The 15,340-nt window shown below is 32.8% G+C and overlaps 1 protein-coding gene across 2 annotated transcripts; it reads right to left on the bottom strand.

The window, feature by feature from the left end:
* Positions 1 to 99: 99 nt before the first annotated feature.
* Positions 100 to 15,267, bottom strand: LOC110996612 (meiosis regulator and mRNA stability factor 1). 2 transcript variants are annotated; one of them, XM_022264370.2, is made up of 17 exons: positions 14,858 to 15,267; positions 14,568 to 14,725; positions 14,069 to 14,212; positions 13,421 to 13,581; positions 12,624 to 12,741; positions 12,173 to 12,360; positions 9,141 to 9,309; positions 8,824 to 8,956; positions 7,830 to 8,020; positions 7,081 to 7,661; positions 6,755 to 6,924; positions 6,084 to 6,204; positions 5,337 to 5,442; positions 4,079 to 5,111; positions 3,524 to 3,705; positions 2,759 to 2,861; positions 100 to 1,940 (listed from the first exon to the last, which is right to left on the bottom strand). In XM_022264370.2, the coding sequence occupies exons 1-17, from the start codon at positions 15,006 to 15,008 to the stop codon at positions 1,903 to 1,905; spliced, it is 3,747 nt and encodes a 1,248-aa protein (XP_022120062.2). In that variant the 5' UTR covers positions 15,009 to 15,267; the 3' UTR covers positions 100 to 1,902. The 2 variants fall into 2 exon arrangements, with proteins under 2 accessions (XP_022120062.2, XP_022120063.2); XM_022264371.2 differs by having other exon boundaries at positions 7,081 to 7,295.
* Positions 15,268 to 15,340: the final 73 nt, after the last annotated feature.

Genomic DNA, 15,340 nt, shown 5'->3' with positions numbered 1-15,340 from the left:
ACAGGTTTCTTAAACTTTTTGGTTCTAAAAAAAACCAAAAAAGCTTGCTGCAATAGATAAAAACTATTTTAGGGTTTGATTTTTCAAAATAAAACGAACTTTATTTAAAAATATAAGATTTTATCATGCATTATGATACACACATACACCAATGAATTTATAACAAAAAACAATAATCACAGAATATCGAAGATGTAATAAAATACAAACATCTTTTCTTGCTGTACTTCAAAAATCTTATCTTAATATTGAAATTTAAGTTTACTTGGTCATAAAATAAAAACATTGGCTTTAACATTTTGTTTCAGATTAAATTTTTAACAAACTGCTATTTCGCTAATTTATAAGTACAATAATCCAAATAAGTCATGACGATAAAATCCTCGAAATCCAATTAAAAAATCTCTATTCATTCTCTATAAAAGAATCAGATTTAAAACCCACTTACCTTTAAGAAGTTTGAGTTTGTACCCGTTAAAGCAGTCTTAATCTTTGGAAACATTTTATTTTCTGGTTTCTTTAATTTGCTTTAATGGTTATTCACTCTAAAATGCAAACTGGCAGTATATAACTTATAAAGCAAGGGCCCGCTTACAAAATAATCAAAATCCACATTTCCACCTGAAATATAATTGATGTAAATAAATGTGTAAATTACTAGTAGCAATCGAATATAGTATGTACATTTTATACATAGAGACATAAAGATTATAATATCACAGAATAAATTGTAGCTTCAATTCACAATTGTTACTTCATACACATTTATTTACAAAAAAAATTCAAAACATAACAAAACTGATCCTTAAATTAATTACTTATGCTAATTAGGCTGAGTCAAGAACTTATCATTATACTAATTTTTTGGACGCCAACAGACAGCCATTTTGAACACATATTAGGCTGTCCGCTTTCAATCACTTAAAATAACTTATTAAAAAATTCTTATAAAATTAACTCAGGTGTAATGTGGACTTTGCTTTAGATTTGTCGTAAAAATTGCACAGGTCTGAATAGACAATCAAAACCTCAAAATGTATAATTGACTTAATTTTGTGGCAAGTGTCTAGTTCCATCCGTAAAGTTATTACAACAAAAAATATTTTCTAAGGTACAACAGAATAATTTAAATATGTACAAAATTATTATGTAGTTTTGTGCAACAATTACCGGACGCTAAGTCTCAAACACGCGTACAACTCATTAACAGGAAATATAAACATTTTGAAGATAAAAATATAAGTTCCATCTAAAATTATAAATTCGAATGGTATTCTATATATTGGAACTTTAACAACAGTCATTGAATAAGTCATTTAAAGCCAATATTAAATAAAGCATTTATAGAAATAATCGAGATCATATTCTCAATGATTTTCTCTTATAAATAAATCATGATTATTGTACTTTTATGTGAACATTCGTTTAATGTTACCAGTGCTTATCTAAAACATTGAGCGTTTGAAAGGATATGTATAGTGAGTTTATTATACAAAATATACTTAGGGCCTATCTATTAAGTCAGTGTCAAAAGGTAAAATATTGATTGCCATATTTTAGAGTAGTACTTTAGACAAGTCCTTGGAACATTAACTCTATAAAAATTTCCTTACCCCATTCAAAAAAACTTCCTGAATTTTGTTGCTTTTATATTTCTCAAATACTATAAATAACTATAAAATTAACAGAGTTAAGTCCATATATGTACAGCACTGTAACACTTAGCGAATGCATTTCTTATAATTAATAAACACACAAAAATACACAATCTAAAATATTATTGTTTAACATCACATAGGAGACGTATAAGATTTGGAAATTCGTTGGAACACATGTACACTCCGGATGAAGTGTGGGAATGGAATGTGTTCTTACCCTTAATAATACATTGGGAATGATTTATCACACTGAATCAAACTGGGCTGCAAGGCGGATGCGACCTGTAAACAAGTCCAAATAAAAATATATTTTATAATATCAGATACAAATATGTTAATATATATCTGTGGCCATAGGTCAGAATATCAGTGATGCCAACTCCTACAAAATGTTCCCCTAGGACCATCTTCAAATAACCCTAAATGTCGATCAAAATCCCATACAGTTTTAGTCGTACCCTTGGTTTGAGAGATAATTTCAAATATGAATTAAAAATACCTTAAAGTAGTAAAAATAGCTGTTGTAATTATGTGAAATCATTTTACATATTTATGATAATCAATGACCAAATAATATTAATGATAATAACAATGAGATGAAACAATTCTTATTTTTTTATTTCTTTACTTTTCTTTCTTCAAATTCAGTTATTCTTATTTATATTCTTGGCAGACATTTTCTGCGTTTCAGTCAATTTCTTGAATAAATGTACCCCCTACAAAAAATAATTCCGGGTAAAAAACCCGGAATAATTTCCCCCTAAATTAGGGGGGAAAACCCCCAAGTTGGCATCACTGCAGAATATGACACTCAGAAACAATGTACTTATCATTGTCTGACTTATGACCACAGATTATTATATAATTACTAGGTTCAAAAATAGTTTTAATGACTTGTCTGGGTTACTTTATATTTTTGTGTCTATGATATGTTATTTTTGTTAATCATCTTTCTGTGGGTTCTAAACAAGTTTCTACTCAAATCCAGAAATTCCCCTCCAACATCACAGGGTTATTGTGTAGTAAAAACTACTAGATACAACAAATATGTTCATTGGTTTGCAAGAGTAATTTTAAAAAAATTGTAGAATGTTACTCACGTTTGTCCTGACCGATCAGCCCATCTGGTAGCGGCACAGAGCTAGCGGGAGGAGACCAGATGCTTCCCGCAAATCTCTTTGGAGACTCGAACACGCGAGAACCCTGAGATATAAATAACTATTGAAATGTACTAGGTACATCTAAAGTACTCATATTTACTATAATAATAAATCAATAAATTCAAGATTGTGGTACATTTAGATCGATAAATTATAAAAATGGGCATGCAAATGTCATATTAATTTTCATTGAGTCATAATAATAAGATCAACACAATTTAATAATAATAAATTAAGGTGTTTATAATAAATTGTTGCCAAAGTTATGGTCCAAATTCTCGCCCACGTTATGACACCTTGCATTTAAAAATTTAAATCCCCTAAAAGCATTGTAGCCGTGTAGGCAGTGATCTATAACTTCTATATAGGATCAGGAGAATTTATACTATTAGATATACTAAACTACTAATATATTATATTATGTACTAATGCGAGTTAACAAAAATTAAAAAAAAAACGGTATGTCTAATAGGCTTATTTATTTTTGAGCTAATAATGTTAAATATTATTTAGTTGATTAAAAATATGAAGGAAAAATCTACATAACTCAATAGCTACTGAATCTATTTAAAAAAATCAACAACACTACAACAGCTAGTCGGCAAGATTTTCTTCGATAAATAGTGTTCCTTCAATTTTTTAATAGTACATACATACATATATCAAAAATTTGACAATCTTATAATTTAATTAAAAATTAATTACCTTCTGTCCAGGCGGAGTATCATATTTAGAGTAGTCCTCAGAGACCTTGCAATGCTTGACGAGCTCCCTCATCTGAGGTGGGAAAACTCCCTCACCAAGGTGCCATGTTGGACCCTCCGCAGAGGACACAGGTTTGAATACGGCTTCGTTTTCCTTTAGGAAAGCTACTACTGCTTCAAGACCTAAAATCGAACATATATAATATATATAAATCAATAATAATATAATAATAATTATTAATTTTTAGATAAGTTTATCACCAGTAAAATTTGGCAAGATCTGTTAATTTATTTTTAAATAGCTCTTGCTTTAAATAATTTTTGTATAAGGTTTTATTGTCTTTTATTGTCATAGTTTTTTCTGGCTTATTTGAGTTTAGACATAAAGGATAATTTATGAGCTATATTAACATAATATTAGAATTGTGACAAACAAAAGTAGAACTTTTAAATAAATTTTACCATGTATATTTAATTTAATAAATATTTAATAAATCAACCTTGAAAACAAAGCCCATTATCACATACATATCTATTATCACATAAATAGACTCACCTAACTCAGCCTTCGGGAATGTGGGTCCGAATCGCTTAGTATACTCCAAGAAGACCTCCATAGCCGGAACTGGGTGTTGGTGATCTGCGAGGATCATCACAACCCTCCATATTGTGCGCCACAAGGCAGCCAGGCGCACATAGCGATTTGACACTTCAAGTACCCCCAAAACTTGGAGCTGAATGACTTGTGGCGGGGAGCCCTTCAACTGAGTATAGGCCGTAACAAAATACTCTTCGGACGACCCACGCGCAACACTACGGTCAGCAGATAAAACGGAACACGCGGTTAGCGCTGCATTCACCCAAATAGCGTTATCGCCCGTGGAGTAAATGTACCCCCATTCGATCCTGCTCGATGCATCTAAAACCATATCTTCAATAGTCTTAACTTCCAAAATGGCCGGCTGAGGGGGCGCCCCATACTGAGCTGTATAGCGCATTGGAAAAGTGGCCAACTCCAACGGTGTCATACACTTCAAACGCTGCGAGAACATTGGACGGGCAATGTGCGTGCCCAATTTCAGCATACGTTCCCCATTTGGCCCGTTGTGTACGGTCACCACTTGGGATATTATTTCGAAGAGATCCATCAATTTGGCACAACTGAAATGCGCGACGCGCAACTGTTTGCCATAGTACGTGTGGTACATCGGAACGAAGCGGGAAAACTCCATCTGGAAGTTCGGCGTGTGGCAGAGAATTTCGACAGTTTGAGCCGCGAATTCCAGGATTCTAGAAGCTTCTTGCGGTTCCCTTACGTGAGGGTGCACGGGCAGGGATATGGAGCCATCGGGGCCGACGGTGATACAACCGGGTAAGGTTTTTTGCAGAAGTTCATCAAAAGTGCAAACGCCGTAGTCTACTGGAGAGAAGGGCCTGGATAAGACGGCTTGGTAGTATTGGGCGAAGTTGTGGACATGTATCGGTTGACCCAAATGAGAGTTCAGAATTTTTAATACATCAGATGTCCAACGACGACTTTGGGCGGAGGCGGAAATAGTTATGATACGATATGACCCCGAACCGAGGACCTGTAAGAAAAAAAATCATACAAATAAATCAATGTTAAATATGGAAAAGAGGTTAGAATAAAGACATCATATTTACATTTTTTTTTAAGTATTTTTGTACCAGACAATGCCAAAGCACAAGGTTTCCAACACAAAAATAAATTCAATACAATGAATTACCTTAATACAGTACCAAACAAAGACAACAACATATGGGGGACATAGGCTCATACGAGAGTTACATACCACTATACTCTTATTCAAAGCTGCGAGGAGATCAGGTAGCTTGGTGAATCCATAGTCAGCTACTCGGCATTGACGACCAAAATGGTGGTGGAAGGCTGGAATCAACCTGTAGACAAATAATTATTTAACAAAATGATGTAGCTGGATTATGTTTTGTAACTATGGCTTGACCTTGAGCATTTATTATCAGTATTCTATGTATTCTTTAAATTTAAATAAAGCAGTAATTTGTACTCTGTGTTAGATTAGAAAACCATAGATTCATTATTTAAAGTTAATTCAAATCTATATTTAGTTCGAAGACTCAAATAATGAATAGCCCCCCAAGTATTATTCATCTTAATGAAAATCTTAATAAAATTATAAAATCTGCACTAAAATCGGTAGCAAATCCCTAATACAAACCAAATTGTTTTAATACAGGTTGTGAGTAAAGTGACATTTTGAAATAAACTATAGTTATGTACACACAATAAATCATATAATACAATTGGTATTATAAGATTTATTTTATTATACAGAACATTTCCAAGGTACCCAAGAAAATTTATAAACAAATCTATGAAGAACTTTTTAAATTTTAAGAAAGTTATTTTTATATTATTAAGTATAGTATTTTTTTATTTTCTTTTTTTATTTTAAATTTACCTTTAAAAAAGGTGAATTAATTTTATGCACTTATTACTAACATTGTTTTTTTTATTATAAATAAAGAGCATTTAGTAATTATTGACTAAAGTCTCTTACTTGCTGAATTGTATAGAGCATTTGGGTTGGGCCCGTAGCAGGTCCAAAAGTTCCTTTTCAATTAAAGCTAACATCGGTTCCAATGCTGGCGCAGTGCGTCCACGGACTCGAGATATATCACCTGCAAATATTTATTTATTTATTTATTTTTATTTCCAGTAAATTTTTACCCACAATGCGATTTTTATTCACCATTGGCACTACAACCTTTTAAAGGTCAAAGCACACATATCAACTCGGAAAGAAATCGTCAACGTATTGCGGTTCGAAGCCTGTTCCGAGGTGAGGCGTATACGTTACGATTCCGATTAGTGTACGTACGTACGTTGCAGCAGGGAGTATTATATAAACGATACTGAACTATTCGAGATAATACGGTAACAATCCTTTCAGAGTGGATGTGTGCTTTGACCATTAGTCTGGTTGAAGCTTAGTGAATGAGGATTTCAGTTTTTTTTTCTAATTGACTAGTCAGGGGAAAGGCCTTGCTACGTATATGTGTGTGTGTGCTTCCCCAGGGAAGAGTCGCACGTTGAAGCCACTAATCCTTGTTTATATTTCTTGCTTTCAAAAATTTCAACGTGTGAATTAAATTTAAAACAGAAGTTTGTTATTTTTTAATTTATACTATTGTTGTTGGCTTATTATTTTTTGTTGGTGTTTTAACTTACAACTATCAAATGGTGGAGGAAGAACCGGCGGTTCGGCCCAGGCAAGGTGGCGTGATGGACTGTCCTTCACAGCAACACAGGGAATGCTGCGAAGGAGAAGCTCTAGGGATACGCCGTACCGTGGGTCACATACTAGCGGCGGGAACATTGACTCGTAACACTCCACAAAACTGAGAAAAAATCCCAATGTTTAAAAAATTTGTAGCACCGCTGTCGTTGTCGCTAAGAGCTATATATGTATATATGAACATATATGTTCCAGGTTTGATTTAAATAAATCCATGGTAAAACGCTAAATACATTGATGATCAAATGAAAAAACTCACCTCAAGAGAGGCAAAATGCCATTATGCCCCTCCAACAAAATCCTTATATTCTCCGTCAGCACCGATATCTTCATAAACACCGGTTGCAATATCCTACTCCCGTCGTCGTGCCCCGTAAACGTCGCGTGTACGTTGCACCTCCAAGGCGCTTCCTCCATTTCGGCACTGGACGCCGGCGAGAAGTCCACCAACTGCACCATACGCCCGAAACCCTCCTGAATCACCACCGTGTCACGAATCTTAGCTATATCCGATGTTGTTATGGCACACGAATGCCTGCTCGCGTACGCGTCACGTAGACGTACGAGGGGCAGCGTATGTCCTCTGTGCTCTAGGAGGATAGCCCGTAGACGCGCCCTTAGGACGTCTAGACTTGGTGCCGGGGAGGGCCTGCCGAGGGAAAGGTCGAGCCTGCGACCCGCCCAGATGTTATCGAGCCGGCGTTTGTGGATACGGGCTATCGCGAGACGTGCGTCCCCCTCGGATCGGAGGAGGACGGTCGCGACTGGCCCTTCCCCACTGGACCAAACGGTTACGCGTAATACGGGCACGTGTTGGTTTAGTAGCTTTAGAACCATGTCCTGTAAATGAAGTCATGATGGAAAAATGATGTCAAAAAGCTAAAAGTAAGATTGAAATTGGACGTTGGCGCGTCAATAAAGAGAACCAAAAATAGAACAAAAACTTACCTTAAAGAAACCATGGATATGCAAGCTGGAACATCGTAATGCAGAAATAAAATATCTTACCTGCAATACATTCGGATCATGTGGTGGTAGATTGGCCACAGTTAACTCCGTAACAGAGTCCTCAGTCTCGCTCTGATCGCTGAAGCTGGCGGACGAGTTCCACGGAGACATCGAACGACCGAGGCCAAGTCGGCTGTCTTCAGCGCTACAATTGCTTGAAGAGCACGCCGATTGATCCAGGCTTGCCGATCCTGCGATATTCAGCTGCTTTACCCAATATATCCACACCGGTTGTCGATTAAGCATTTTACAAATTACATTTATCAGAGATAAATAAATCAGTGACACTTCAACCTTTTAGGTCTGATCCTCAGATTTCTGTATCTGTTTCGTGGTCATTTGTCAATGGACAAAGTATGTGATCAGTCTCCTGTGCCTGACACACGCCGTCGACTTTTTGAGTCTAAGGCAAATCAGTTTCCTCGCGAAAGTTTCTTCACCGTTTGAGCGGATTAAATACGCGCTTAGACAGAAAGTCTATTGGTGCACAGCCAGGGTTCTACCCATGACTTAACTCGAAAGTTAAGTCTGATCAAAGTGTAAGTGCGCTCTATAGATCTTGGCATACGACCTCAGGGATGAGTGTAAAAGACGATGAAGTCAATAGGCTGACACTTCTTTTTCAGATATACCAATATTTAATTAACAGAAGAACGTCAAACAACAGCTGAAATATAACATGTCACCAGTGATCTGATGGGAAGCTAAAAATACCGTATTAGCTTAAGGTAGCGTACAAGTATTACGTTACGAAATTTTTGGACATGTCTGTTTGGACCCCCCCCCCCCCCCATGTAAAGTATGAGAAAGTCAAAAATAATATTAACATCAACGCATAATTCAATCCCCGCCCCGCATTTTTACCTCAAACCCCCGCATCCCCAAGATAATGAAATAGACGTCATCCTAATAATTTATCGCATGTCTATTACTACAGTTAATTTAAAAATTTATCAACAATAGCCAAGTATAACTTATTTGCACAAATACATACCATGCCTGCCCCTAATCTTCCTGGGTTTGGGAGGAGGGCAATACTCCAATGGCACGGCAGGCACCGGTAGTTGCTTCAAAGCTAACGCCCATTCATTCGCCACCTGTTCCCTCTCCATGGCCACTTGTGGTACCTAAATGTTATCTTATGTAGTTAGGTCTAATGAAATTTACGTTAAAAGTTATGTCAAACGTTTAAATTGAATTTTTTTTTTTTCAATAATTTTCTTGAAATATTCATGTAAATCTATTCACAAATAGTGCACCAAAAGCTATCAAGTAAGTTTCAAAATTTTAAAAGCTTGAAATAGATATTACCTGAGGGAGCACAAAGTGAGTTGGAGGCTGTGGTAACATGGTAGGCTGACTAGGAGGCGCAGTACAATAGCCCTCGTCACTGGAATATGCGGGTTGCAACGCACTGCGTACGTAACGCGTACTTATTTTACGTCCGAAGACGTCTTCGCCCTCCATACGTTTCAATGCACTGGAAAAAAAATTAAAAAATGTTGGTAATATTTGTCACAATGCTTTTGTTTATATCGAGTGCAAAACATTTAAATAAAACTTTAACGAATTTAAATGCAAATTTTTAACAATATTTACATAACTCAATAAATCTTAATGACTATTGACTTTTAGTGTTTACTAATTACTGACTAGTAAAGTTAATAATTTAATAAATTCGCGTTTAGATCCTATAAAGAAGATATGTAAATAAAACGATAAAATTACACCTAAGTACAATTCGCAATATAGATACAATATAGATATAGCAAAAATACACTACATATTATAATCACTTTATATTGTATCAGTTTCGATATCATTTGTGTCCTTCACCGTACAAGCGAAACAGAAAGTCCAATTATGTACAAGCGGAATTAGAAAGTGCAACTATACGAATGATATTCGCAGTGAAGACTAGGCCAACACAACACTGCTTATAAAAAGGTATCAAACAAGTCCTAAATATTTGGTCACATATAGGTATAAGTATCAAAGAAACCCTTATTAACCTTATTCAACAAAATCTTAATTAATTAGAACAGTTATTGCAGGCATATATCATTTATTTATAACTAAATTGAAAACAGATAAATGACTACTACTACTTTAATTAAAACACAATAATACTGTATGAATTTTTATATCAGAGTGTACGTTTATATTAAACTATATTAAAAAACAGTCGCAAAGCTGTGCTTAGTTTCTTTGGGATCAATTACAAATTAATACATTAGTACAACATTTCAATTCAGTTCTTGTTTGTTGATTTTTTTTTAATTTGTATCAATCCTACAAAACATCAACTTTATTGATAGAATAACAAATTATTTCTCAGACAGAAAATTAATGTTCAAGATTATATTTCCTAGTTAGAAATATAGTCAACCTCTCAAATCTTTATATTATAAATATCTTTATCTAAATATGGCAAAGCAACGTCAGCGAGGAATACTCATTGAAAGTAAAAAAACTCATCGAAATAAATAAATGACATATATGTACGTTTTAAGTTTACTTTAAATTGCATACTATTATAATATAATTATAATGACATATATTGAAGCATGTATTCTTATAGTATTTTTATATCATAATTATTTTGTATAATTAACTTGCTTAATACTAGTATTGGGTTTAATAAATACCGCACAACGACCTACTTTCTTAGAGAACAAGTAAAACAGCGTAGCAAATTCATTTTACGGAACAAGTACGCCACCTTGCTAATACCTACTTCCTACTTCCTCACCAACAACCTTGTTTAAAAGAAAAAAGTTTTATTTTCACGGTTTTTATGGCTTATTTATAATATAAGCTAACGACTGTATTCAATCGAAAGTATGTGATGGTGTATAGTTTAAATTCATGTCAATCAATTGGTGTGATAAAAGTACAAAATTTGATGACCGATATTCTATTATTCACGGGTGATTTAAGAAAGCATAGAGAATTAAAAACCTTTTATAGCTTCCAAAGATATACAAATATTTACTAAATTGTTTGTGAAAACGTTATCTCTCTGGGACAGACTGAAAACGGCTGTAAAAATCCGATCATACTAGAAAAATAAGTAAGCAAAAGATTAAAACGTTTCTATTAATCTTATAATGACAGAAATAGTTAAATTATTTAACATCTAAAATCATCTGCCATTTTTCGAAAGGAAATCGTGCTACGTAGGCTTTCAGTGACCGTTAAATTATGAGTCATCGTGGAACAAAGAAAAATCGTAAAACGAAGAAACCAATAAGCTCGCTGCTGACATCAAGAATTTATTCAATTAAACGTAATCAGATGAATAATATTATATTGATTGGGCCTTTTATATAAGCAAATATAAGTATAAAAGTTATTGTGAGTTTAGTATTATTATTTTGTGCAAATTATACGTGCTTGTGTATAATTTAAAACAGAACTAAAGTTCTGTTTTAAAATAATAAATTATAAAATAATAAAATACAGAAAAAACGCGACGTGGATTTGTAATAAAATTAAAAAACTCACCTGCTTAACATCATTTTTATTATATTCTAACACTACCTAACATTAAATGCTTTCGAAGCTACAAATAATATATAAATGACTATTTATTAAGAATAATTATATTATAATTGAATTAAGTTAAAAAACTTGGTGTGTGCCCGTTTGTGCCTGACATTGCAATGAAAGATTAAGAATATCGAACGATTGTTTTCAATTCTTAACGAAATTGAAGGTAGATACAAAATATTAACGAAATGGCTATAATTGTAAAATCGGATACACTATTGGATATGAAACTCCTTACCATAGACAATGAAAACAATAAACAAAGCTAGATGTTTTGGGATGCTGCTTTGAAATAAAACCAGAAATAAATCAAAGGTTGAAATTACAAATACATCGTGTAATTAAGATTTATCTATATAACCTACGTCATTCTCTACTTACAAGACATATTTTAAGAAATAATTTAGAAAAAGCTACATGATAAATAAAATGTATGTTTTTCAATATTGAACGATGTATTTTAGTATAATACAAGTAAATTTAATTTTGATAAAATTTGATTACTTAAATAAAAAAAAAATTATATACTTGATAATTAATATTATCCTTATTTATTTACGGCGCATTAAATATACATATTATTTATGTAAATGTAAATCAGAATTAAAAGATTATGTCTGTGCAGAAAACTACTAAGGTACCAATACTATATTATTTTAAAGAAAATCTAGCAACCATCTTTGGGTTTACACAAATTACCCAAAAATACATTTATAATATGAAGAAGTAGTTTCAATGAACAAAATTGCAGAGCAAATAAAAAAAAGGAGTGATTAATGAAAGGGACTTACCGGGATGTATGATCTGGAGTAGGAAATTTCATCATTGCTGTGGACGCTGTCACTCTTAGGACTTTACCCCCACAATTATCTGCCAGCCTCCTCAACCGTCTTGACACTCTTTCAGGTGGTTGGTCCACTGGTAAGTTTATAACTTCCATTTCGCATGTTGGCTCCTCATCTTCTTCTGTTTGGCTTACCTATTTGCAATTTTTATTAATTATTTATACCTAGAATTTGTTTTATATATATATTTCAAAAGTTTATTAAATAAGTAATTTATGTTTGTGTAGTATGAAAGTGTTATAAATTAACAATATAAACATGGATTGCAACTTGTATGTAAATGCATCTTGTACATTTGGTTAATATATTAAATCAATAGATTATATGATTAGTTTGGGTTAAATAGGTTTGACATTGCTACAAAATTAAGAATTGAACAACCATGACTTGATGATACCTTAGGATTCCTTGGGAGATGTGCGGTCAGCTCATTATAACAAAAGTGTGAGGAGGCACAAGTAATTAATGCAGCCGAGGTGTTCTGTTTATGCACCAAGATCACTTCCATATTTTTCCTAATGACCAGTACATATTATTAAATATAGCCTTTAAAGAATCTGATTTTTCAACCATAAAAGATACACTAAAGTCGGGCCAAGTACTAAAAATCATATGATGTGCAAATTTTTACAAAGTTACATAATTATGTAATAATACACGTATTACTTTTATCTTATTGGAATGTACCTATTAAGTTGTTTGTGATACTTATTGCTGACTTAAGTATTAATCAAAATTATAATGCATCAATGTTGTTTGCCCCCAGTTTTTTTTAAATAACAATTACAAATGAATTAGTTTAATTACAACTCTCTAAAAATATTTACTTATCTGTAAACAGAATAGGGCAAGATAAAGGCCACCTATACTATATACTATATTTATAAGTCAGGCTTGTTAGTTTAAATAATAAATACCTATGATGTATAAAATATAGTTAGTATAAACCACTGGACACCTGTCTCACAAATTATTACGATGTTTGAAAAATCTAAGTTTAGTTGATAAATTAATTAGCATAGATCAAGCAATAATGGATGATGCATATATAAAGGCCCAATTCTGCTATTTCAATTATAAATATTACTCAGATTTATTATTAAGACAATTTAGTTTTCTCCTTGAATTTAATCAAAAAACACCAGTAACTAAAGTCTAATAACAGAATGTAGGCCCCACTTTTGTGTTACTTACCTATGTCTAAAGTCACTTAAGTCAGCTGCAAAGTTAATATCCCCAGAAATTAACAGTAAAGAGGCTGGGGCAGGGTGTAATTCTCCAAACCGTCGCATACATTGCCTCAATTTCTCATCAGCTGCATTTTTTTGAGTTCCACATACATGTATTAAGTTTACCTAAAAACAGTGTTTTCAATACTTTGGATCATATTAGATTATTTGAAATCATCTAACTACTTGATTTCAAATCCCAATCAAAGCTTTAAATGTTTTCAATAAAAAAAGTAGTTCTCACCAAACTATTATATATTGTTTAGTGTATTATTTTAACCTACTTAGTTATCACTGTATATAAATATAAGCAATTATTACTAATTAAATTTACACAGGAAACAACCAGAAAAACATTATATGAATTAATTATAGTTTTTTATCAGTGTAAACAATTCTCAAATGTTTGATAGCCACTAAGAATATGATAACATATTGTCATTATTAAGGGTGGGTGTAATACTATATGTAGAGTGTATCATTTTATAAAAGACAAGCTAGACCAACAAAGCCAAGTAATTTAGATGATTTAAGGGGGTTTGTTGTTAAATTGAGAGATGTTATATGGAGTTTACACTATCTTTTCAATTCATTATGTAGCTCTAGCACCCACCTGAGAATCATTGAGTTCCTGTAGTCTATTTGGCAATTCTTTCCTAACATCACATACAACAACAAAGTCAGCTTCCCTTCTGCCAACTAAGAATTTTGCTCTTATTGCTGCTACCACATCAATAGCTGAACATCCACGAGGTACCTGATACAAAAATAAATTGATAAGACCAAGAAACAAGACCTGAAATGTAATGTGACAATGTATTTATATTTTATGAATATATCGCTTAAATACTAGTCTATAACATTGAATTATAATTAACTATGACTCAAGAATTATTGAATTGCAATAGTTTATTAAACAAAGGATAAGTTTTGTAATAATTTCATAATTAATTAATAATAATATAATTTAATTAATTAACTAATTATATACAAATGAAATAAAGTGAAACAAATATTTCAATGCTTATTAAATAATAATAATAAAGCTTTACTTTTTTTATATACCAGACCAATGTAAATATCAATATATTATTTATGTCTAAACTGCTTACTTGACAATTTTCAATATCCCAAAATATTCCAAGGGGTATACAGTTGGATGTCCCCCGCTTATGATGTCTAAAACGAGACCGCATTCGTGATCTTTCGACATGTACAACTCCATCTTCTCTAGAACTACTCATATCATCTGAAGAGTCATCTTCTATATCTATAGACATAATAACAATAGCTGAAGTAAGTTCACCAAAGTTTATAAAATAATATATTAAAGTCATCAAAATATTTATCTACAAAATTAGAAATTCTAACTAGCATATGTTCATTGCATAATAAGACTTACCTGTTATCCATAATCGAGGTGGCAACGGTATTTTTAAAGGACTAGAATTATTGCCTACGCCTTGAGCTGAATGACTACGTAGGCCTATGGAGTTTTGAGAAGATGTCTCCTTATCCATATCGTCACTTATTAAACTCATTGCACACAACATTGTCTACTGTAATAATAATAAATGCTGCCTTTACTCATGGACTTGTGAAAATTTACCATGGAAAGTAGGCTACCGTTATATTCAATAGTCACTATCACACAACAAAGAATCAATTGCACAAAATGTCACACTTAAAAATAAATGCTTAAATCGAATAGATTTGCGTCGGATAAATATCAAAATTAGGTATTTACAAAATGTAAAAACATATCAACACATCTACGCCATATTCCCATTCTTCTACTTCCCACCAAAGATAACAAACAAATCACATCTTGTGAAATTTGAATGTATAGAAAATAGAAGTGTACACAATAAGAATATAAGTACTC

The sequence above is a fragment of the Pieris rapae genome, chromosome 15, assembly GCF_905147795.1.
Source record: "Pieris rapae chromosome 15, ilPieRapa1.1, whole genome shotgun sequence".
Lineage (NCBI taxonomy): Eukaryota > Metazoa > Arthropoda > Insecta > Lepidoptera > Pieridae > Pieris > Pieris rapae.
Note: the sequence above shows the minus strand (reverse complement) of the source record. Positions and strands in the feature narration are given on the sequence as shown.

Excerpts from the sequence above, each read along its gene's own strand:
- LOC110996612 (XM_022264370.2), bottom strand. The coding sequence starts at position 15,008 with ATGTTGTGTGCAATGAGTTTAATAAGTGACGATATGGATAAGGAGACA. Across the intron at positions 8,021-8,823 it reads GAAGATTAGGGGCAGGCATG|GATCGGCAAGCCTGGATCAA; the intron begins GTATGTATTTGT and ends TGAATATCGCAG. Across the intron at positions 5,443-6,083 it reads TGCTCTATACAATTCAGCAA|GTTGATTCCAGCCTTCCACC; the intron begins GTAAGAGACTTT and ends ATTTGTCTACAG.